The sequence below is a fragment of the Acartia tonsa genome, chromosome 2 (genome assembly GCF_053477335.1).
Source record: "Acartia tonsa isolate MP-2025a chromosome 2, ASM5347733v1, whole genome shotgun sequence".
NCBI lineage: Eukaryota > Metazoa > Arthropoda > Copepoda > Calanoida > Acartiidae > Acartia > Acartia tonsa.
Genome location: NC_137261.1, coordinates 43,841,824 through 43,863,737, shown reverse-complemented (window position 1 = coordinate 43,863,737; position 21,914 = coordinate 43,841,824). Strand labels below are relative to the sequence as shown.

The window sequence follows — 21,914 nt, the reverse complement described above, 5'->3', positions numbered from 1 at the left end:
ATTGTAGGCCTTCTTTTTTGGGTTAAATTTTGTGCGTTCCTCCGTTTTGCCGTTAGCAGCCTTTAAAGTAAATAGATTTTTGGAGCTCATCGATACCAAGAACATTTTACCATGCACCTGATCCAGATTTTCTAACAGCATGGCATCGATATATTTAAAATTACATCAAATCAAAATTACCATATAGATATCAACAAAATACTTCTAAGTTTAACAGGTTATATGTATGTATATTATTCATCAAACTAGAAAATAAATAGATAACCCAATTCCCTTCACCTTTACACAAGAATAAAAATATCCATAATAAATAGGAAGTTGAATCCATTTTTATAGACGCAGAAATATAATCTATGATTACGGTTTTGACCCTCTAAAAAACTTAATCTACCATTCCAATTTCCCTTGAAATGAAATGAAATGAAAAGAAATATTTATTTTATGACACATAGTAAAATAGGCATACATATATACATGACATAAATAATCACAAACAAGCAGTAAAATTGATCATGATTAATTAATTACAGTATAATAACAAGGTTAATAATATCCACATAAGACAAAAAAGTTAATATACGTGTCAAAGGACTAAATATTCTCTCTCGAGGTGATATTAGATAGCCTTTGCAAATATCATAGAAAAATAAGCTAAAAGGTAGTGTGAATCTTTTTATTAAAACGAGAAAGTAAACATTTTATAAGGGTATATTACAGGGATATGAATAGAGAAAGGATTTGCAGACGGAAATGGTAGGATGATTGTGTGAGTGTGTGTGAGTTCATATTAATGATTAAAATACTTATAATTAAGTAAAGAATGGAGAATTGATTAATCTAAGGCTTGTAAAACAGACAACATAGAGGTTTTACATTCTTAGGTGGCAAGAACGACAAAGTAGTCTATTACATGTTATATCTATTCTTGAGAGAATACATTTTTTAAGCTGCTTCTTAAATTGATTTAGGTTTAAGGCATTTTTTATATTGTCACGGTCATTAAAACTATTCCATGTATTAGGTAGAGAACAAAGAGGAAGCCTCTCTACTAAGTTGATTCTGGAAAAAGGAACAGTGAGATTATTATTGTTCCTCAAATTATAGTTACCATTTAATTCCCCCCTTCTTGGCCACATATTATTAAAAGACCTGGGCAACAAGTTATTTATGTACTCATAAATAAATTTTAATTTAAAATAAAGTGATAAAGATTCAAAGGGTAAAATATTGAGCTCTTTAAATAAAGGTCGAGAATGACTATAATAAGTTGCTTGCTTAATACATCTTACAGCCATTTTTTGTTTTGTTATGATACCAGTAAGATTTGAATGTGATGCACACGAATAAATAAGGATTCCATAAACCAAATGACAATGAAAAATAGAGAAATACAGAGCCTTGAGGGCTTTTTCAGTAAGTAGACTTTGGCATTTTCGTAGACAAAATAATGATTTAGAGAGTTTTTTGTTCAACTCATTTATATGAACTTTGAAATTCAAGGCTGGGTCCAGAAAAATACCTAAAAATTTTATAGCTGGAATATCACTTTCATGGTTGACAAAGTCAATTCTATGTCTAAGTAAAGGGTTAGGGTAAAGGGTATTTGGTTCATTATCATCAAAATAGAGATTGATTTCATTCCAAGGAATAAGAGAGGGGGTAGGATAAAATATAGTGAATTTTGTTTTGTTGGGATGTAATGACATTTGATTAGCCCTAAACCACTGGGAAATATTTTTGAGTTCTGCATTAACAAATTCAACAAGCTCATTCAGGTTTTTACCAGATGCTAATATAGTGGTGTCATCACAGAAGAGAAGGACTTTTAAAAGTGTTGTTTTAGGCAAGTCATTAAAAAATATAAGAAACAAAATAGGACCTAATATGCTACCTTGGGGCACTCCACTATCTATCTCAAATGGATCAGAATCAAAAAGGCCAAATTTAACAAATTGATTTCTACCTGTTAAATATGATTCAAACCAATTGAGCATATTGCCATGGATGCCAAATTTACGTAACTTCATCAGAAGAGTATTTTTGGGAACACAGTCAAAGGCTTTACGAATGTCACAAAAGATTCCAATTGTATACTCCTTGTTATTCATAGCTTTACTAACGTGATTAAGTAGGTGAATCATGGGATGAAATGTTGAGTTATTTGGCTGGAATCCAAATTGTAGTTCATCAATAAGATTATTTTCAGAAAGATATGCTTGCAAGTTAATAGCAATAAACTTTTCTAGAATTTTTGAAAATATAAGAAGTAGAGAAATTGGCCTGTAATCATTAAGATTAAAAGGGTCTCCGCCCTTTTTGAAGACAGCAGTTACTTTTGCAATTTTAAATTGGTCAGGTACCGAACCAAGTTCAATTGATTTATTGAAAATATGGCATAAAGGATCTAAAATATAATGGACAACTTTTTTTAATAAGAATGATGAGATTCCAAGGTTGTCACAAGATTTTTTTATCTCAAAGTTATTAACAATTTCGGTTATATTTGCAGGTGTGATTGGGGGAATATTAAAAAGATTGCCAGATTCTTCAAGATAAGAATCAGGTGGTCTGTCAGTAAGTGGTATAGTCTGTCGAATATTAAGAGCAATACTAGAGAAATGCCTATTAAATGCCTGTCCTATGTTCTTTTCACCAAGAATGTCATTACCTTCAACAATAATTTTATCAGTTGTAAATTTTCTTTTTGTGTTCAAACCAGCTGCATCTTTAATAATTTGCCAACTCTTTTTAAGATTGTTTTGGTTGGAGACAAGAAGATTACTGTAATATAACTTTTTTGCAGTTTTTAAAACTTTGTTATAAATATTTTTATATTTAGTATACAATTCCTTATTCTCAGTTGTTGGAACTTTTGCTAATCTAGATTGTAATTCAAATTTCTTATTCCTAGACCTTAATATACCGTTGGTCATCCATTTTTGAATGAAGTGGTAATTTTTATTAAATCTGATTTCTTTAACAGGAAAGTTTTTCTCAAAAGAAGATTGAAATAAGTTTTGGAAAATAGCATAGCTTTCTGTAGGGTTATTTTTTTCAAAGACTTCATTAAAAGACAAATTACTTAAGTCATCTTTAAAGCTTTCAATATTATTGTCAGAAAAGACTCTGGTGGAAATTACTTTTGGGCTTGGCTTGTGTTTATTAGTGCTAATAAAATGAAAAGTTGAAAAGTGATCACTCAAATAAGTGGTTATTATTCCAGCAACCATTTGATCCTTAATATCATTTGTCCATATGTGGTCAATGAGTGTAGCTGTATTATTATGGGCTGACACTCTAGTAGGATTAGAGATCAGCTGCAGGAAGCCAGCGCTGAAGAGCATGCTGACGAAATCAGCTGTATAGTTATGTACATTGTAAGATAATAAATCTAGATTAAAATCTCCACAGAGAATAGCTTTACATTTTCTCTCATTAATAGAATCTAAAATACCTTGAAAATGTTCCAAAAAAAGCTCAATTTGCATATTAGGTGTGAGATTGTTTACACCAGTGCTAGGAGATCTGTAAAAATTACCAATAACAAGTTTTTTCTTGTTGTTAAATTCTAATTCAATAAATAAGCTTTCAATAATTTTTTCATGAAAAATGGAGTACTCATTTAGAACAGAGAAATTTAAAGATTTGTTAATATAATATGCTACCCCTCCACCAACGAAAGTTGATCTTGTTTTAAATACAATCGGATGATACAAAGATATTTCAAAAATGGATGGAATGACAATGGAGTAACATTCTTGTATACAAATGATGTCAAAAATAACCCCTTTTTCTTTCCAAAAATAAATTAGATCAGAAAGGCTAGAAAATTTAGCATTTATGGATTGTAAATTTATACTTAAAATAGAAATGTTTTTAGAGTTATTAAATTTTTCACAAAATTGATCAGGAGAATAATATGAACTATCTAAGTCAATTTCTTTATAAATATCAAAATCTTCGTTGTCATCATATAACAATCTATGAAAATTGTTGTTACTTAAATTGTCTGTTCCAAGCCTATGGAATGTTTCATTCATTTATATTAGATCTAATAGTAGGAGAGAATAATAATCCCACACACACACATACGTGGTAAAGTATACAGGTAAAATGAAGGGGGAAAGAGTAATCAAAAGGGAAAAGGGGCGGGAGAAGGACGGAGGAAGGAAATAATATATACATGTGAGAAAAAAAAAAAGGGTTGAATTTATCATTTACGGCTAAGAAATTATAGAAGTTTAGGGTGTCCGACAATTTTTTAAAATAAGTGATAAGGTTAAGTTATTAAATCAGATTTACTTTAATTGAAGAATGTAGAGGAATTAAATTGTTACATGAAAAAAAAAGTAAAATTAAAAACTACATGATGTAGAATTATAAGATTAAAATGAAATTAATTCTTTCTATGAATCAGCATTAAAACGAGAACGAGCAAGATCATTATCATTTGGCAATAAACCTGTAGTTTTCACAACTTCACCTTTAGGAGCTCCATTAATCACATCTTGCCAGCCCTGATTTTCATTTAGAGAATTGATGCTGGCAGCTCCAGGACCATCTGAAGACTTCTGACTCCCATGGGCTCCACGACCTTTCCCAGCAGGCTGACCACCACGTCCACCAGGCTGCCCCCCACGTCCAGCAGGCTGACCCCCACGTCCAACAGGCTGCCCCCCACGTCCACCAGGCTGCCCCCCACGTCCACCAGTCTGCCCCCCACGTCCACCAATCTGACTGCCACGCCCTCCAGATTCTCTACCTTCTCTGCCTGGACCTTTTGATCTCAATTGGCGATTGTTAGAGGGAAGATCTGCTCGGCTTTTTCCACTAGCTGCTGGATCATGAAGTGCAGCTACAGCATTATCAACAACAGCTGATGGCTCAATCCTTATATCATCTACAAAAAATACCTCAGAGTGCTCAGCTTCAGCTTCTCTTGGTGATGATATCATTAACGCCGATATGATTTTTGTAATCTACCATTCCAATTTTGCCTCTCTTGGTGATGATATCATGGGGGACTGCCATTTAAACATCCAGTGGATGTGTTTTTGCCAGTGCAATGGATGTATTTATGACAAACTGAATTTATACAAAAATTGGGGATAGAAGAAAAATATTGGAGGGAGTAATTGGGGGAATGGAAAGCACATCATTTTGAATCTAATCAAAATAAGCAGGAATAAAGGAAAAACTCAATTTAAACAACAGCTATATAGGTCTGATCATTTAAAAGCATAATGTACATTCAATGAATATTACTCCTTGTGTTTAAAATACACTGCAGAGTTATATTTAAATATATTATATATTCTTCTAAACATGTTTTCCAAACTATTTATCCCTTTCTTAAACCTTACCCTACCCAAATCTCACAACCCTATTTTAGAATTTTTCTAGAAAATTTACAAGGCTTAGTCATATCTACAACATTTTAATTAAGATTTATTTTATCAAATGTTTGTATTTTATTTATTGAAACAAAGAAATCTGTTATTTCATCTTTAGTTATCTAACTGAATTGTAATTTAATGAAACTAAGAACTTATAATGTAGTAAAGCATAACTTGATAAATTTAAATCTTAAAATGCTTTAAGCTAAACCTAATAAAGAACAATACTTCAATATAGCTCAAAGTTGTTAATCTTGTTGTTATAACTAAAAAGGAAAGAAGGGTGTAGTAGATATTCAAAATAAACATAAACAAACTTTTAAACATGAATCAATTAAAAATAATTGAATATTTATTGGTGGAAAAGATTAAAACCTTTTGTATGTTTTCCAAAAATCCTAAAAATTAAATAGCAGGGAATGTACTTGAGTGGTATAATCCACAATAATTTGACCACCTGTGCAAATGTATTGATGTTTTGTAGGGAGCATCTTGAGAAAAAGGGAAGTAAATAGGGGGAGAGTAACTAAAATAGGGCAAAAATTAAAAACCTATACACATTACACACTGTACAAAACCTAATTAATTGTAAATAAATATTCTTATAAATTAATCTAGATGTATATTTGCCAGTGTTGGATGTATTTATGACATGTAATGTAAAAAGTATGGATGTGTAAATGCCAGTGTCAGATGTATTTTTGACATATGTATTAAAATATTGGATGTATTTTTGCCAGTGTTGGATGTATTTATGGCATGAGAAAAAGGAAGAAAACATTTTGCCAAAAATACATCAACTGTAAATTTGCTGGATGTGTAAGTGCTATAGCCCCGATATCATCAATGCCGATACGATTTTTGAAATGTACCATTCTACTTTCAAGAGAGGCGAAAGTGGAATGGTGGTTTACACTTTTAACATTGACATAATTGAAACCATACATACTATTTTTAAATTATGTTAATCGTAGGAATGTATAAAATACTATTTATAATTAAAACTTTTTTATGTAAAATAAAAATAATAACTAGAATATACCATTACTATTATGTCGATTTAAATAAGGAAATCAATGTTTATGAATACGCTGATATGTAAACATAAATGTACCATTCCAGTTTCGCCTCTATTGAAAGTGGAATGGTACATTTCAAAAATCATATCGGCGTTGATGATATCATCACCAAGAGAGGGGAAAGTGGAATGGTAGATTACGTTTTTAAAGGGTCAAAACCGTAATCATAGATTATATTTCTGCGTCTATAAAAATGGATTCAACTTCCTATTTATTATGGATATTTTTATTCTTGTGTAACATTTAGGTTATTAAAAGTGTAAACTAAATGTATAATAAGATAGGAATCTAATCTCTATAGAACACACAATTAGGATATTAAAAGTGTAAACTTATGTATAATAAGATAGGAATCTAATCTCTATAGAACACATAATTAGAATATTAAAAATGTAAACTAAATGTATAATAAGACAGGAATCTAATCTCTATAGAACACATAATTAGAATATTAAAAATGTAAACTAAATGCATAATAAGCATAGAAATAAAAATATGAATGGGTTCTATTGAGGGGGAATATTATGATAAATTAACAGTGGCTACAGTTAACTCTAGCTAGTAGAGTTATTTATCACATCGTATTATAGACAGATTTCCGTAGATATTAAAATGAAAAATTCTAAAATTATTATAAAATTAAAGTTTTGTAAACCCAGGCCTTTGTGATCTTATTATTTTCAATTTTATATTCGTCGAAAATTGTCTTTAATCAGTGCTATAGATGGTTTTTCAGTATGGCTGAGAACCGGTTCTAATCCACCAAATATTATACATTATACATTGCATTGTTTAAAAATCTTACTTGATTTAAATTCAAATACTTTGTATAGTAAATGCTTGGTTTAATGTCCAGTTCGAGTCAGAAACACATCACAAGCATCTGTTGCTTTGTCTGGCACATAACATCAATAGTAGGAGAAGAAGAGTTCCTCTTCTCATTAAAACCTTTTAACATGCCCTCTTCATAACCCGGGATCTAAACTTGTAAGATACTGACAAAGTACATTTTGTTACTAAAAATATGCATATATAAATAATATTTATACCTATGTTATATATATAACATTTAATATAATAACCTAAATATTAACTGGCAAGTGTTTACAATATTCTGTCGGACAATATCTAGGGAACGGCAACCCCACCAGAAATTATAATATTAACTTAGCTTATACCAATTACGAAATTAAGTCGGAAAAAATCACGAAACCTATACATGATTTCAGCTGTCGTTGTGGGGCAACACTTGACGAATTTTTTATCTGCCTCCTAAATATTGATTTAGATCATTATCGATTGTTGGCTATACCCTATTCCTGAAATTAACCGTTTTTTAAAACTTAGAAATACGACAGGATCTAAAATTGCTTCATTTATGTAAAAAAAATTATTTTGTCTATATAATGATTATAAAATATATTAGAATTTTTTTTTTCTTCAAGTTCATTTTAGCTGTTAAGGATTGAAAATAACTGCTAATGATAGCGGCTGTATATACCTGAGAAATTATTGGCAGCTAAACGTGTAAGTAACAGTTTGGAACAAACATTTTTTTTTAGAGATATTCAATATGCTATTTTACCCATCCAATTATATAAAGTAGTAAGCTTTTTTTTTGTCTTTAGCGAAGGCACTCGCTAAACGGTGAACCGATATGGTTCTCCAGTGAAGCTTCTTATAGGTCTAGGAAAGGTCTCTTAACAATTTAGGTGAGGTTTTATCAACCCTCCAAATAAAGATTAACCACCCTCCCCCCCCATTTTTTTATTCTTTTCAAAGTTAGGATGTACGGGGTATCGACTTCTCCCATCCCCCTCCTCACCTTATGTGCTACTAAAGTCTTCTAGGATCTTCTCCCCCTCCTCACCTTATGTGCTACTAGAGTCTTCTAGGATCTTCTCCCATCCCCCTCCCCACCTTATGTGCTACTAGAGTCTTCTAGGATCTTCTCCCATCCCCCTCCCCACCTTATGTGCTACTAGAGTCTTAGCTTAGCCGTTAGTTAGAATATAATACGCCCCATTTCTTTATACTAGGGGGATTAACTCCCACACCTGGACTTAAGCTATTTTTTTTGTATATATAACCTAAAGAACAAGTGTACTATATTTGTTACACAAAAGCAAGAACATAAACTATGTATTATTTATGTCTCTTACATGAAATATATAAATAATTAATAATTGTATTTGTATGGATGTCATACAGAACGACTACATCCATACTTATGGAAATAATCAATGAGTGTCTGTCTAAGAATAGTTATTTATCGCATCGTACTATCGACAGCTTTCCGCGAGAATGAAAAAAAATTAAGATTAAAACCAGTTGTGCTTGCTCCGAAGGGCCGAAGGCCTAGGCTATTGATATTGATTTTAATACTCGTGGAAATTTGTCTCAAATACGATGCTATACATAATTTTACAGTTTGGCTAAGAACCGGTTCTAATCCAGGGGATATTAATCGGTTTCGAAGCCATACTGGAAATTTAATTCCAATTAATTCACCTAAGAGAAATAGTTTTGAAAAAAAAATGTTAAAATTCTTTTACATTTAAAAAAAATAAAGACCAAACATACCCTGCAATTATAAATAAAACACTGTCATAAAAGAAAGATACAAAAATCCAACCTAAACCAATATAAAGTTGAGCTTTGCTACTAAAAATTGGTATGCATATCAGGGAGTAAGGGAGGGGACAATGGATCGAATATTCAATTTTTAAGTAGTCTCAGACTTTGGGGACTGGCTTAAAGGGAATGTGCACGAATACAGCAGATTCTTACTGATTTTGGGGACTTGCGCATCAATGCCCCGCTAACTAGCTGAGCTAGTTTTGAATATGCAGACAGAAAAGTTTGTTGTTTATCGCTGGTTTTAACAAATATTTTTTCCCAAGAAAATGTCTTTTCATGTATAGAAACTCTACTGTGATATTTATGTATTAAATAATCTAAGAACCGCTTGAATTTTGGGGTCAGTTATAAATATATTAGAAGGGTTGAGGGTGGTTTAAACAAGATTTTTCTAGTGATTAATTACAGAATGTTTACTACATTGTGATGTGTTGATAATTTAATTTTCAAGTAAATGATTTTTTTCTTAGAACTAATTTTGTTCTAAATTAGGTTACCATGATCCCCTTACAATTTTGGTAAAATTTTCTTGAAAAATCTGGTTTTCGTTGCTTTTCATCGAACCCTCTTAAATTGAATTAATTGCCCATTGTCCCCTCCCTTACTCCCTGTATGCATATAGTATATCTATACAATTAAGAAATAATACAATGTTACATAAAATAACATGGATATGTGGTATCCGCCTAGGGTAAATGGCAGACACCAGAGTTCGAATAAAGACTACGGCAGTGTGAACAGACGTGGACACCTATACTATAGAGAAGCTACGCTTCTCTAGCAATCACTAAATAATAAACATAGTCTATTCAGTTGTTTCTTTATTGCTGGTCTAAGGATAACTAAACTTGTACAACATAATATAAATACATATGGATTAGGAATAAAGATAGTTAAAGATAAATCATACAGTAAAACATAGATAATTGCAATGGTTAGGTAGATGGCTATCCCTGTCTGGGGCAGGCAGGATAGCCCATGGAACAGCACAATAGGTAGATAAGCATAGAGGGGTTGAGTGGTAGGTCTGGGTACTAAAGAGGGAAGGTTTGATGATTACTTGTGACAACAACAGTCTGTGTGGGGGTGATTCTATCAGGTGAGGGAAGGCTTAGATCCTTTATCCTCAGGGTTGAGGTGGTGCTGATAACTTGGTGGTTGAAGGGGAAGGTTCCGGTGCTTAAGATGGGAGAGGGAGGGGTAACACCCCTCCCTCCATTTGCAGGACAACTGAGAGATGAAAACCAATACCGTTATCTGACATATTTTCAGGTGGCTTTACAATTGTATAATAACAGGATTTAGCTGGGTGCGTAGCATCACTATAATGTCTTGGTTTCTGCATGGTCCAGAGGTGCCGCATACCACAACTCTCCCCTCGGAAGGCTGGGAGGGGTTGTCTGCACCGCCAGACTTCCGACAGTGGTTGCGGCCTTCAGTTTGTTGTCCTTGTGGAATGGGTCCGCCAGGATACCAGCTGGAGGGAGATGTCAGGTGGTGACAGAAGATGCCATACTGATGGTAGCCTGAACTGTATTCTGGACTGCCAGCAGGCTGTTGGTAGCCACCTGAGTTGGGCCAGAGTTGCCAGCTGGTATTGCGTCCCGGCCAGGCTCCGTCAGCTGCTGGTGGGGAGCCCCTGCGGTGGTTCTGGTTTTGGCAGGGGGTGGCCTTCTTGTTGACTTCCCTAGTTGGAGCTCTGCATCCTGGTGGGCCTCCATCTTCAGCAGCATGGGGGAACTTGGCTGGGACATGTGCAGTGGTTCAACAGAGTAGAGGCATCTGGTCTTGGAGTGTGGGGGAACAGCCTCACTGCTGCTGGTCAACCCTGCTCCCTCCGTGCTGGGTAAAGCCTTCCACTGCAGCAGGTCACCAGTTCCCATCCTTAGGCCGGTCCCCAGTCGTTCCATGCCTGGGGGCTCCCAGGGAGGCTTGGGTAGCGGCTCCCCCACCCCCAGGTACGCGTCGGGCATCTGGGTGAAGAGCCTATTCCCCTGGGACAGCTCCCCATCCTCCAGCTTGGTGAGGCCAGCGCCAGGTAGGACCTTTCCACCCCAGAAACAGGTGGTACTGGCCCTAGGGCTGGGCCCCTTTGGAGTCTCAGTTCTGGTGGTAGTGTCCATCTTGGGGCTGGCCACTAAGTCTCTGAAGCTTGTCACCTTCTCATTAGGCTCAGTTGCATCGTTCAACACCCCCAGGAGGACACCTACAGGTTCAGCAATCCCCAGTCCAGTATTGCTATTTCTCGTGCGTTGAGCACCAACTGAACAGGAGCTGTGCAGTGGACATTCAGTCACCCTTCCAGACAAGGGCATCTCAGGGACCAGGGGTCTGTGACCTGGCATGTGTTTGATGTTCACTGTACTCAACACAGTAGGCCAAAGTAATAACAGAAGCAGTATCTTGTATGAAGAAGCAGAGAGTGGTGGGGTACAGATGTGGGTGGTTCTGGTCCAAATGAAGACTTCTGTCCACCACAGTGCCAGCAGCAGGCCTAGGCACACAGTTAATGCCCAATCAGGAATGTCTTCTATTGCCGCACGTCGGGCCAGGGGCTGACAAGTTCTTATCTTGTAGATATAGGAGCAGAGTAGAGTAGCCGCGCCGCAAGGAGGTTCGAGCCGGCTCACCCCTAGTATAAATACTATAGCTGTGTAATTAGGGTGGTAGTCCACGTAGCCGTAGGCTCGGTCCTCCTGGCTCAAGAGTTTCTGTGGCTGGCGCGTCCCCATGATAAGTAGCAGGGGGTTGGTCTGTTGGGGCCAGCGTCTTGTTTAACTGTTGAGCCTGAGTTGTTCTCCTTTCCAGTATAGCTCTTGATTTCTGTGATAACCAGCGGATCTTAGCTTAAAGGTAAAGGGAATATGGTAGGTATCCACAGATGTCTCTAGGAGCGTATCCGCTAGTAGATATATGGATAGGTAGGCTATCTATATATATATATGGCTACACGCCCATATATATATATATACGTGTATAGGAATATCCCCAGAGCTAGCTAGCTTTCCTCCTTGCTCCAAAAAATCACGCTTCCTCTGTATATAGTTCACAACTATGAGGGTCGATGGTCCAGGTACACACCACCACTGCCCAGTGTGGGGCATCAAGTCAGGCTATGTCCACAGGGTGGGCGTACTTTCGTTCAGTTACCATATCAGTTTCCAGTGTTGTTTGGTGAGGTTAGTATTCACTTACTTGCACCCATGATACAAAAAAAACAACACTATTTATCACTTGGGTGTTTATATATACATATATTTGTTTCACTAACCACTCAGCTTTGAAGTAGGGTTGGCAGGGCTAGGAAGATGTTGAGGGTCTGAGCGGGTTTAAGGAACTGGTTTAATTTTCCTTATCACACTGTAGATAGGGAGGGAGGAGCTTGCAAGTTTTTCTCCTAAAAAAATATCTCTGTTGTATGCTATAGAGTGGCCCCTCTCCTGTGTGTGTGTGTGTGTGTGTTTGTGTGCGTGAAATCTCCTTTCCGTGCAGCGCGCTTACGCACCGTCAATCCGCGCACACAGGTAAAACGCGCACTTATCCCTCAACTCGCTCTCTCGTTGGTCCGCTTTGTCCGTTGAATTTTATGATATTCCGCACTCCGTTGCGCTACCCGTAAATGGCGCTCTGTGATCCCGGTCACTAGCTCCACACCATGGGCGGACTTAGTCAAGTGTGGGTAGGAGGGGGGAAGCGCGTGAGGGGACGGGGTAAATCCGTCCGTTCCCCCTGTGAGGAAGGGGGGGAATGCCGTGGGTTGAGGTAACTGTGTAATGAGGTAATGTTGCCCTCTCTCCTTAATCCTAGGTTTATTTTTATATCACCTTGATTGTATTCTCTTCAATGGAGAGTGAGCCCCCTCCCTTTCCTCTGAAATAAGGGGTGTATTGTTGTTGTGCTGTAGGCTTGAGGTAATTAGATTGTGTATCAGGGCATTTGTTATATTACATCTAGCTTCTATTTTTGTCCTTATCACAATTACATAACAGATTTGTTTACCAACCCTGTTCTATTTTTAGTTGTTATCACAATACACAGTAAATCCAAGCCTGTTCTATTTTTAGTTTTATCACAACACAACAAATTGTTTGCCAATCTTTGCTCATAAATCTATTGTTTAACCATCACACCAGGGTGGTAATCCCTGCAATGTGATATAATATCTGTTTTTCTAGATGGGTGGCTGCGTTGTAGCCTCTCAGGATACTTGGAGTTGACGTAGTTTTCTCTGCTTTGGTGCACTACACTCGTATGTTGGCTCGCAGCTCGCAGCTATGTGGCGTGTTTCAGCCTATCGGCGGCAGGGAATGTCCCGTCCTGCTAGCGCCGCTTGCAGCTATGTGGCGTGTTTCAGCCTATCGGCGGCAGGGAATGTCCCGTCCTGCTAGCGCCGCTGGTTCGGATCCTGCTATCTCTTGCAGTAAATGTTGGCCTATTTTCAGCCGTTTGCACTTATTTGGCTTGTTTCAGCCAGTCCGCAGGCCTGTTTCAGCCCTTTGAGCGCTCAATTCTCCGTTAGACGTCGGCGCTTCTCGCGGTTCTCCGTCAAGTTTCGCTGTTTCACTTCCACAACTGCCGGATGCAGAGTTAGACCTTGCTATCCAGGGTGGGTAATTCAGGTTGCTTGTGTCAGTTTTGCCAGTTTCGCTTCCACAACTGCCGGATACAGAGTTAGACCTTGCTATCCAGGGTGGGTAATTCAGGTTGCTTGTGTCAGTTTTGCCAGTTTCACTGCTGGGAGTACCTTAGCCTCAGCTGCGCGTCTGCTCTACACTTGTGGTTCGCCGTAATCTCACACAGCTGTCACCAAAAGTTGTGGTATCCGCCTAGGGTAAATGGCAGACACCAGAGTTCGAATAAAGACTACGGCAGTGTGAACAGACGTGGACACCTATACTATAGAGAAGCTACGCTTCTCTAGCAATCACTAAATAATAAACATAGTCTATTCAGTTGTTTCTTTATTGCTGGTCTAAGGATAACTAAACTTGTACAACATAATATAAATACATATGGATTAGGAATAAAGACAGTTAAAGATAAATCATACAGTAAAACATAGATAATTGCAATGGTTAGGTAGATGGCTATCCCTGTCTGGGGCAGGCAGGATAGCCCATGGAACAGCACAATAGGTAGATAAGCATAGAGGGGTTGAGTGGTAGGTCTGGGTACTAAAGAGGGAAGGTTTGATGATTACTTGTGACAACAACAGTCTGTGTGGGGGTGATTCTATCAGGTGAGGGAAGGCTTAGATCCTTTATCCTCAGGGTTGAGGTGGTGCTGATAACTTGGTGGTTGAAGGGGAAGGTTCCGGTGCTTAAGATGGGAGAGGGAGGGGTAACACCCCTCCCTCCATTTGCAGGACAACTGAGAGATGAAAACCAATACCGTTATCTGACATATTTTCAGGTGGCTTTACAATTGTATAATAACAGGATTTAGCTGGGTGCGTAGCATCACTATAATGTCTTGGTTTCTGCATGGTCCAGAGGTGCCGCATACCACAGATACAGGGTCATTTCTCTCAATTGATATATTATTTCTTGGATGTTGCACCAGATTTTTATGTACTCTGATGATGTGATGCTCGCAGCTGCCTAAAACGACAATACCCACCATCCCCTTTATCCCATCCTCTCCTCTACTTGGTGAACGAACTGACCAATAAATAAGGTCCATATTAGCACGCTAAATTGACGATAAATTTTCCCCTGTCAATATCAACGCATATTCTATGTTCATTTTCCCTCCTAGTAAATTTGAAGAATACAAAAAAAGTTACAATAATAGTCACAGAGAAACAAGGATGACTTAAGTCAGTCTGTTAGTGAGGGAAGCGAATACTTGTAGCGATGCTTCACATTAAAAAAATATGTGGACCTTTACACTTTGCATGTTTTATTTTTTATACAGCTAGCGTATGAAGTAATTTTTCACAGCAATGAAAAGGTGTTTAATAGTTATTTCTCGCATCGTATTATAAACAGCTTTCCGCGGATATAGAATGTACAATTATAAGATTAAAACCAGTTTTTTTAGCCCGTGCCTTCATTTTTATATTTGTAGAAAGCTGGATACAATACGATGCTAGACATAGTTTTTTCGTATGAATGAGAACCGGTTCCAATCCACCGGATTCGAATGAATACGAGAAAAAAACATTAAAGTCCTGTAATGTATTCATTTATGTGATCAACGGAAGCGGAAATAAAGTAAAATCTTACCTTATAAGGATTATAATTAGCAGCTCCAGGTTGATTAGTTACCGGCGGGAATCCTTTCTGCTTGGCATAGCCAGCATACTTCTCGCTGTAGGGGTTGAACCATGATGGCGGCGCTTGACTAACTCCGGCGGTTCCAGTCGCTGCTCCTGCTCCGCTGCCGTAAGAGTACGATCTTGACTGCTCCTAAAATTAGTTTATTAGTTCGAGTTCGAGGTGCTTTATTAATCTACTAGCGACTGCACGTCTAGAATCTAGGGTTCTCTGACTTTAAAGGGGTAAGATAGAGGCAGAAAAAAGCCTAAATCCTTAGCCCTAAACCATCATTGTACCATAAGCTTCAGACATTAAAACCTTACTACTTTATATAATAGATAATATGATTGTAAATTTTTCCATTCTAGATTTGAGAGTGATATACAAGAAGCTGAAAATCATTTTTTACATTAGACCATTTCTTGCATATGCTAACAATATAGGTTAATTGATAGGCAAATTCAAAGCACACATCCTAATATACAAAGTTGTATTTTTTTAGTCTAAAGCTTAAGATTTCCATAACTACAGAATGGAGTTATCCATTTCAGGTAAGCTATACATTAGGTTCCGTGATGCTTTTACACTAATTTTTAGATTTAAATCTTAGTATGGTTTTAGGCTATTTTTCTGTCCTTACATGGTTCCTAGATGTTAGGGGCCCCGCCGCTAATCTATAATACAAAGTAGAACGATGTCTGTCTGTTTGTTTGTGTGTTTGTGTGTTTGTGTGTTTGTCTGTTTGTAGCGAAGGATCTCGCTAACCGCTGAACCGATCGGGTTCTCCTTAACAGGGTAGCTTCTCATAAGTCCCGGGAAGGTTTATAACTATTTTGGGGGAGGGTACCACCACCCTATCAGGAGAAATCGCCCCTAGAAAAAAATTACCCCTCTCGAAAAAGAGACTCCAACGAAACATAAACCAATTATTTCTGTAATTAGATATTTTAAATAAAAAAAACATTCAAAGTGCCACTAGAGGCCTCTAGGGGCGTAGCCGCTAGTTCTTAAAATAGTATTAGCAACCTCAGATTTGTTAATATATATATGTAACATGCAACTTGTAAATATATTTATATTTAATGTTTTAGGTGTTCTTTTATTTCTTTACATTTTTGCAGAAATAGAAAGAAACCGCTATATGTATGTTTTAAGTGATTTTTTTTTATCTAGCATGATGGATAAGGCAGATTCACATATAAAGAAGTGGAAACTGATTTATCAGCCTTTGCCAGAAACAGATGCGAACTTATCACTTCTAAATGGCTTTCAGAAAAAAAGTTGTGAAATTAATTGTCTGTTGAGTGCTATAGGATCTACTAGGTTTGCTAATTTCCTATTATAGCGCAGCCACTCTAAAACTGGTCTATATCCTTTAGGACGTCCAATCATTTTTTATAGTAAAATATGTAAAAAATATGCAGAAATGTTTGGACACCGAATTTTGCACTATCTATCATACTACATCAAGTCTCTAGAGTAAAAATACCTTCAACATTTACAACTTTTTTTTTACAGATTTTTAAAGAAACAGACATACATTAGGAATGGAAAAAAATCTTTGTCAATACCATTGTTTGTAAAAGAAAGCAAACTTGTGTTTTTAAATGGGGGGTGGAGGTAACCAGCCCAAATTAGTTATAAATCTTTTCTGGGTCTGTAAGAATCTTTTTTTTTAAAGAAGAACCATATTGGCTCATCCATCGACGAACCCCAAACTGTCCTACTTTGAACAAGACGATTCCAGTGACGTCATATACGTTTCGGGAAAGAAAAAGGGAAGGGGGAAAGAAAATCTCTTCAAAAGAGATGGGAGAAAAAGGTAAGAGATTTTCTCGTATTCATTCGAATCCGGTGGATAGGAACCGGTTCTCATTCATTCGAAAAAACTATGTCTAGCATCGTATTATATCCAGCTTTCTACGAATATAAAAATGTACAATCATAAGACTAAAACCAGTTTTTTTTAGCCGGTGCCTTCGGCACCTCGGGGCTAAAAAAACTAGTTTTAATCTTATAATTGTACATTCTATATCCGCGGAAAGCCGTTTATGATACGATGCGAGAAATAACTATTCTTCCCCCCTTCCATAAACGTACATGACGTCACTGGAATCGTCTTTCTCAAAGTGGGACAGATTGGGGTTCGTCCATCCATCGGTTAGCGAGATACTAAGCTGCACACGGACATAAATCCTGTTACTTTTGGTTGGTTGTACTGTCATTTTTATTAAAAATCACAATAAAATAAATTAAAAGTAAACAAGAGCATGCTAAATTGACGACAAATTTTTCTTGTCAATACATCCACGCATAAACTGTATCCATTATTATGGTATACAATCCTTACCTCTTTCTTATCATTTTCTCCAGTGTACACATATGACTTAGGCTGGGAGGATCCTGTCTCCTCCTTCTTCAAATTTTGGGCGGTCATCCCTAACCTAAAATTAGTATTAAATCATAATCATTAATTATTACTGTGGGATAAATATCTGCACCGCAATTTCCCTCCAAGTGTTTAACGAGCACAAACTACCCCTCCCACTCTTTAATTTTGAAAATAATAATTGAAATGGTAATTTTTATCCTTTGCCTAACCCTTTCGTTGGTCCCCTGCAGGGCCTACATCTGCGGTGCCCAAACCGCCGGAGCTATATATAGTTCTCAATATAACCTAATCTAACCTGACCTAAAGAAATAAACAAACAAAAAGAAAACTTCCCCCTCACTTTATTAGTGCTAGACTAGTGTTATATAAATATCAGGGCTCGGCAGCCGCATAGAAGCCTCAGGGAAATCAACCTTATACAATTTTAAAAATTAGCTGAAAGTTTATACCTAACCAAAATTTTTTTTTCAAAAAATTGCTGACGCGCGACTGCCTAGCACTGATAAAGAAACGCACTATCCTATTGCAACTAAATCCAGGTGACTTAAATCAAACAGTCATTTAATTCAGGTACATGTACATGTAAAATTTTATACTCATTAACGAAACAACTCTATAATAAGGACACAGAAGTCTGGACGTTCCAGAAAATATATAAGCAGTACCTTGACCAAGGACTAGTATATCCAACGAGGCCAACTTCATCCTCTGAGTAGAGTGGATCATAGTATTTGTTGGGACAGGGTTGACTGTTCTCACAGGTACGTTTCTGGAACAGCTCATCCTGGCAGTCACAACAACATTTAACATCTTACTTGGTTTAAAATAAAATTGGGAAGATTTATACATTTATATGTAACTAGCGGCTACTTGAGGATGGGGGAGTCGAATTTGGTTACCCAATTTCTTATTTTAGATTTTAAAAGAAAAAATTAAAAAATTATTTTTGGTGGGTGGAAATTTTTTTTTTTTTTTTTTTTTTGGGGGGGGGGGGGGCCGGGTTTCCCCTTTTATCATTTTTAATTTTAGTTAAAAAATTAAATTTTTTTTTTATGGGGGGGGGAAGGATATTTTTAATTTTTGGGGGGGTTGGGGGTGTCCCACCCCCCAAGAAAATAGTTATAAACCTTCCCGGGACCTATGAGAAGCTACCCTGTTAAGGAGAACCCGATCAGTTCAGTGGTTAGCGAGATCCTTCGGGACACACAGACACACAGACAAACAAACAGACAAACAGACAGACAAACATCCCGTTATTTTAGTATAAGGATTTGTGTATTGGATAGATTATACATATAATCACAACCTTTACTATTTTTTGACTCCCATTAGACCAAGAATGTAAGCAAAACAAGGATGACAACATCCATAAAAGCGAAGCACTGAAACGGTAAGACAAACGGACATTAACACTTGTATAGTATCTGAACTTAAAAATCGGAACATAAATGTATAAATGTCGAATCAAAATTGTAGGTAAATTTGTTGAAAAACTGCTTAAAAACAGGATAATGTTTATGGACATACTTACATTTTTGGACTTGATTATAGAGTTGCTTCGCTTATAATATTGTTCTTTGTTGTCCCAGGAATCAATATACCAAAAATCAGATCAAACGGATAATTAAAACACTTGAAAATTTGTTGTTAAAAAAGTAGAAAAATCAACATGTTTAAAATGAACGTACGGACATTCTGGTAATGATTATAGAGTTGCTACGCTTTCTAAATCGTACCCAACTACTACAGGAATCATCATGCAAAGTTTGAAATCGATAGGACAATTCTAACATGCCTAAATTAAAGAATAAAAGCTATCTATCTCGGACGGACGGACGGACGGACCGACCCTAATTATGGAAAAGCTTCGCTTTTAAAAAGTACACGACGAAAATATTTTTTTTGAAAAGTAAACTGTACATTTAAGCAAATACTTTTTTGAATAACTTTAAATGAATTAATCACTAATAATTTTAACTACATGTACATGTACAAACCATTAAGAGAAATGACATTGGGTTGTTTATTACACTAGTCCCCGACGTTTTCTTAATGGCTTTATAACTTTGGGGACTTTAAAGGGAATTTTGATTGTTTCGCTTATAAAGTTGAGTGTCCAAAAGTTTATAATCTACAGAAGGTGTAATTTTGTGAATTATCATTGGGGATGTGAATAAATTTATCGGCCATTGTCTAATTCCTATAGATCCCTGTCCCTTAAAAAGATAATTTTCCAAAATAATGTAGAAATGACACCATAGAAAAAATAGAATTCTCTAAAGAATTATTATTTTTATTTATCTAAAATGATGTAAAAGTTTCCTTAGAGCAGCCAGCAATAGAAGCGCCGACTTCATTAACAAATTCTCGAGTTCTAAATAACACAACTTTTCAAGTATTAATCTCAGACATTTAGGGAATATGTCATTATGAAGAATTATATAAACTTAAATCATTAAAAATGTATTATTTTGTGTATCATATTGTAAATTAAAATTTAAAAAACAAGGATAATTATGTTTAGTAGCAATTTAAATAACAAGCTAACAATATTTTGATGAAGATAGGTGTCAACAACCCAATTAAAATTGAAAATGGGGAGGCCTTTTTCACCACCTTATTGTTTCACACACCACTGGTGAAACTCTGTTCACGCCACTGCTTTACATATAACCCTTAATTATTTACTAGCCTAAGACTAAAAGAACATTTTATAGAGAGCCAACAACCCTTTTTTCCTGTTAATGAACTATTTTATGAAAGTTTAACAATTTTAATATTAGTCAAGTTTAGCTACTCTCATAGAATAAGGTATTATAGGCATAATTAAAAATTATTTGATCTTCATTTTTTCTTAGCCATATTCCTATCTAATTTTATTCCAATTTTAGCCAAAAATTAGTAATCGAAATATTTTTTCCACAAAAAAATCATTGGAAGAATCAGTCAATGCTCTGACAGAGAGAGACTAACTAATCATTAAAACATCAATCCCTCGCCCCGGTTTCTTTTATGTAAGTATATTTTCCATTTTAAGTCAGGGACAGAGGTGATATTGGACTGTAAATTATACTGGCCCAAATTTTTTAGGCAAGTTCTTTCATTCAAAGACTTTGGGTACTTTTACTAAATCTTGATTTGTTGGTTCTTTATGAGCAGTGTCTAAATTTTTTTAATTAATAATTCTATTGTACAGAGAGGGGTAAATCTATTTAATATCATTAGGAATTTATACAATTGTCGTATCCCTTAAGATCCCTGATAATATATGTGTATAAATGTTCATAAATTGTCTGCTATATCCTTGTAAGGAAAAACAAATAGGATAGAATAGACATAATATTTAGAGATGGTCCATCTGACTCCAAAATTCGTCTTAAAAGGGATTCATTCCATAACAGACAAACACCTTTGTTTAATTTTTGCAGTCAAGTTTTTCAAGCAATGATTTTTTTCAAGCTAACTTTATGTGATCACGCTATACAAAGAAAATGCTTTTTTTTTCACGATATGATTTACCTTTTTATAGCTGACTCATTGTAATGAAAAAATCATGCCCTTTCCTACCAAATCTGTAAAAATTCAACCAATGACATCTCTGGAAGTTACTTCCACTGTTCTTCTATTGGCTAATTTAAAGAGTGTATCTCTAGATTATCTATATTTAGGATAGGATCATAATAAACAAGAAGAGACATTCACATGACACCTTTACATTTACTCTAGTTTTAGTAATATCATTTTCAGTGTGGATTCCAAACTGATTACTATCCGCTGGATTAGAACCGGTTCTTAGCCATACAGAAATATCTTGAATCGTATTATAGACATATTTCTAGGAATAATAAAGTAATAATCATAATATTAATACCTTCGGCCCTTGTGATATCTTCTTCATATATTTTCAATTTTGTATATAAAGTAAAAAGATTCATAAAAATCTCAAGCATCTTTTAAAAAAAATTTAGAAAAGTTTAATTTTCCTTGATTGAGAGCCAGTACCACAAGTTTGACTGCAAGGTGTCCAGGTTGTCCAGGATTTGGTGTTACACCTACACAAAAAACAAGATTAGTTTTCATCAAAACTGATGCCTTTTTTCAATTGAAAAAAAGGCTATTGTTCAACTTCATTCGTGTAAAGACAGAC

General features: G+C 35.9%; 1 protein-coding gene across 1 annotated transcript in view; it reads right to left on the bottom strand.

Moving 5' to 3' along the window:
- Positions 1–21,914, bottom strand: part of LOC145311921 (spondin-1-like) — a 100,117-nt gene that overhangs the window by 41,861 nt on the left and 36,342 nt on the right. Inside the window, exons 18-22 of the mRNA XM_080150968.1 lie at positions 21,753–21,819; positions 20,092–20,143; positions 18,433–18,553; positions 17,726–17,819; positions 15,343–15,525 (exon numbers count right to left, since the gene is read on the bottom strand). Of these exons, the coding sequence (XP_080007094.1) occupies positions 15,343–15,525; positions 17,726–17,819; positions 18,433–18,553; positions 20,092–20,143; positions 21,753–21,819 (517 nt within the window). The remainder of the gene's footprint in view (positions 1–15,342; positions 15,526–17,725; positions 17,820–18,432; positions 18,554–20,091; positions 20,144–21,752; positions 21,820–21,914) is intronic.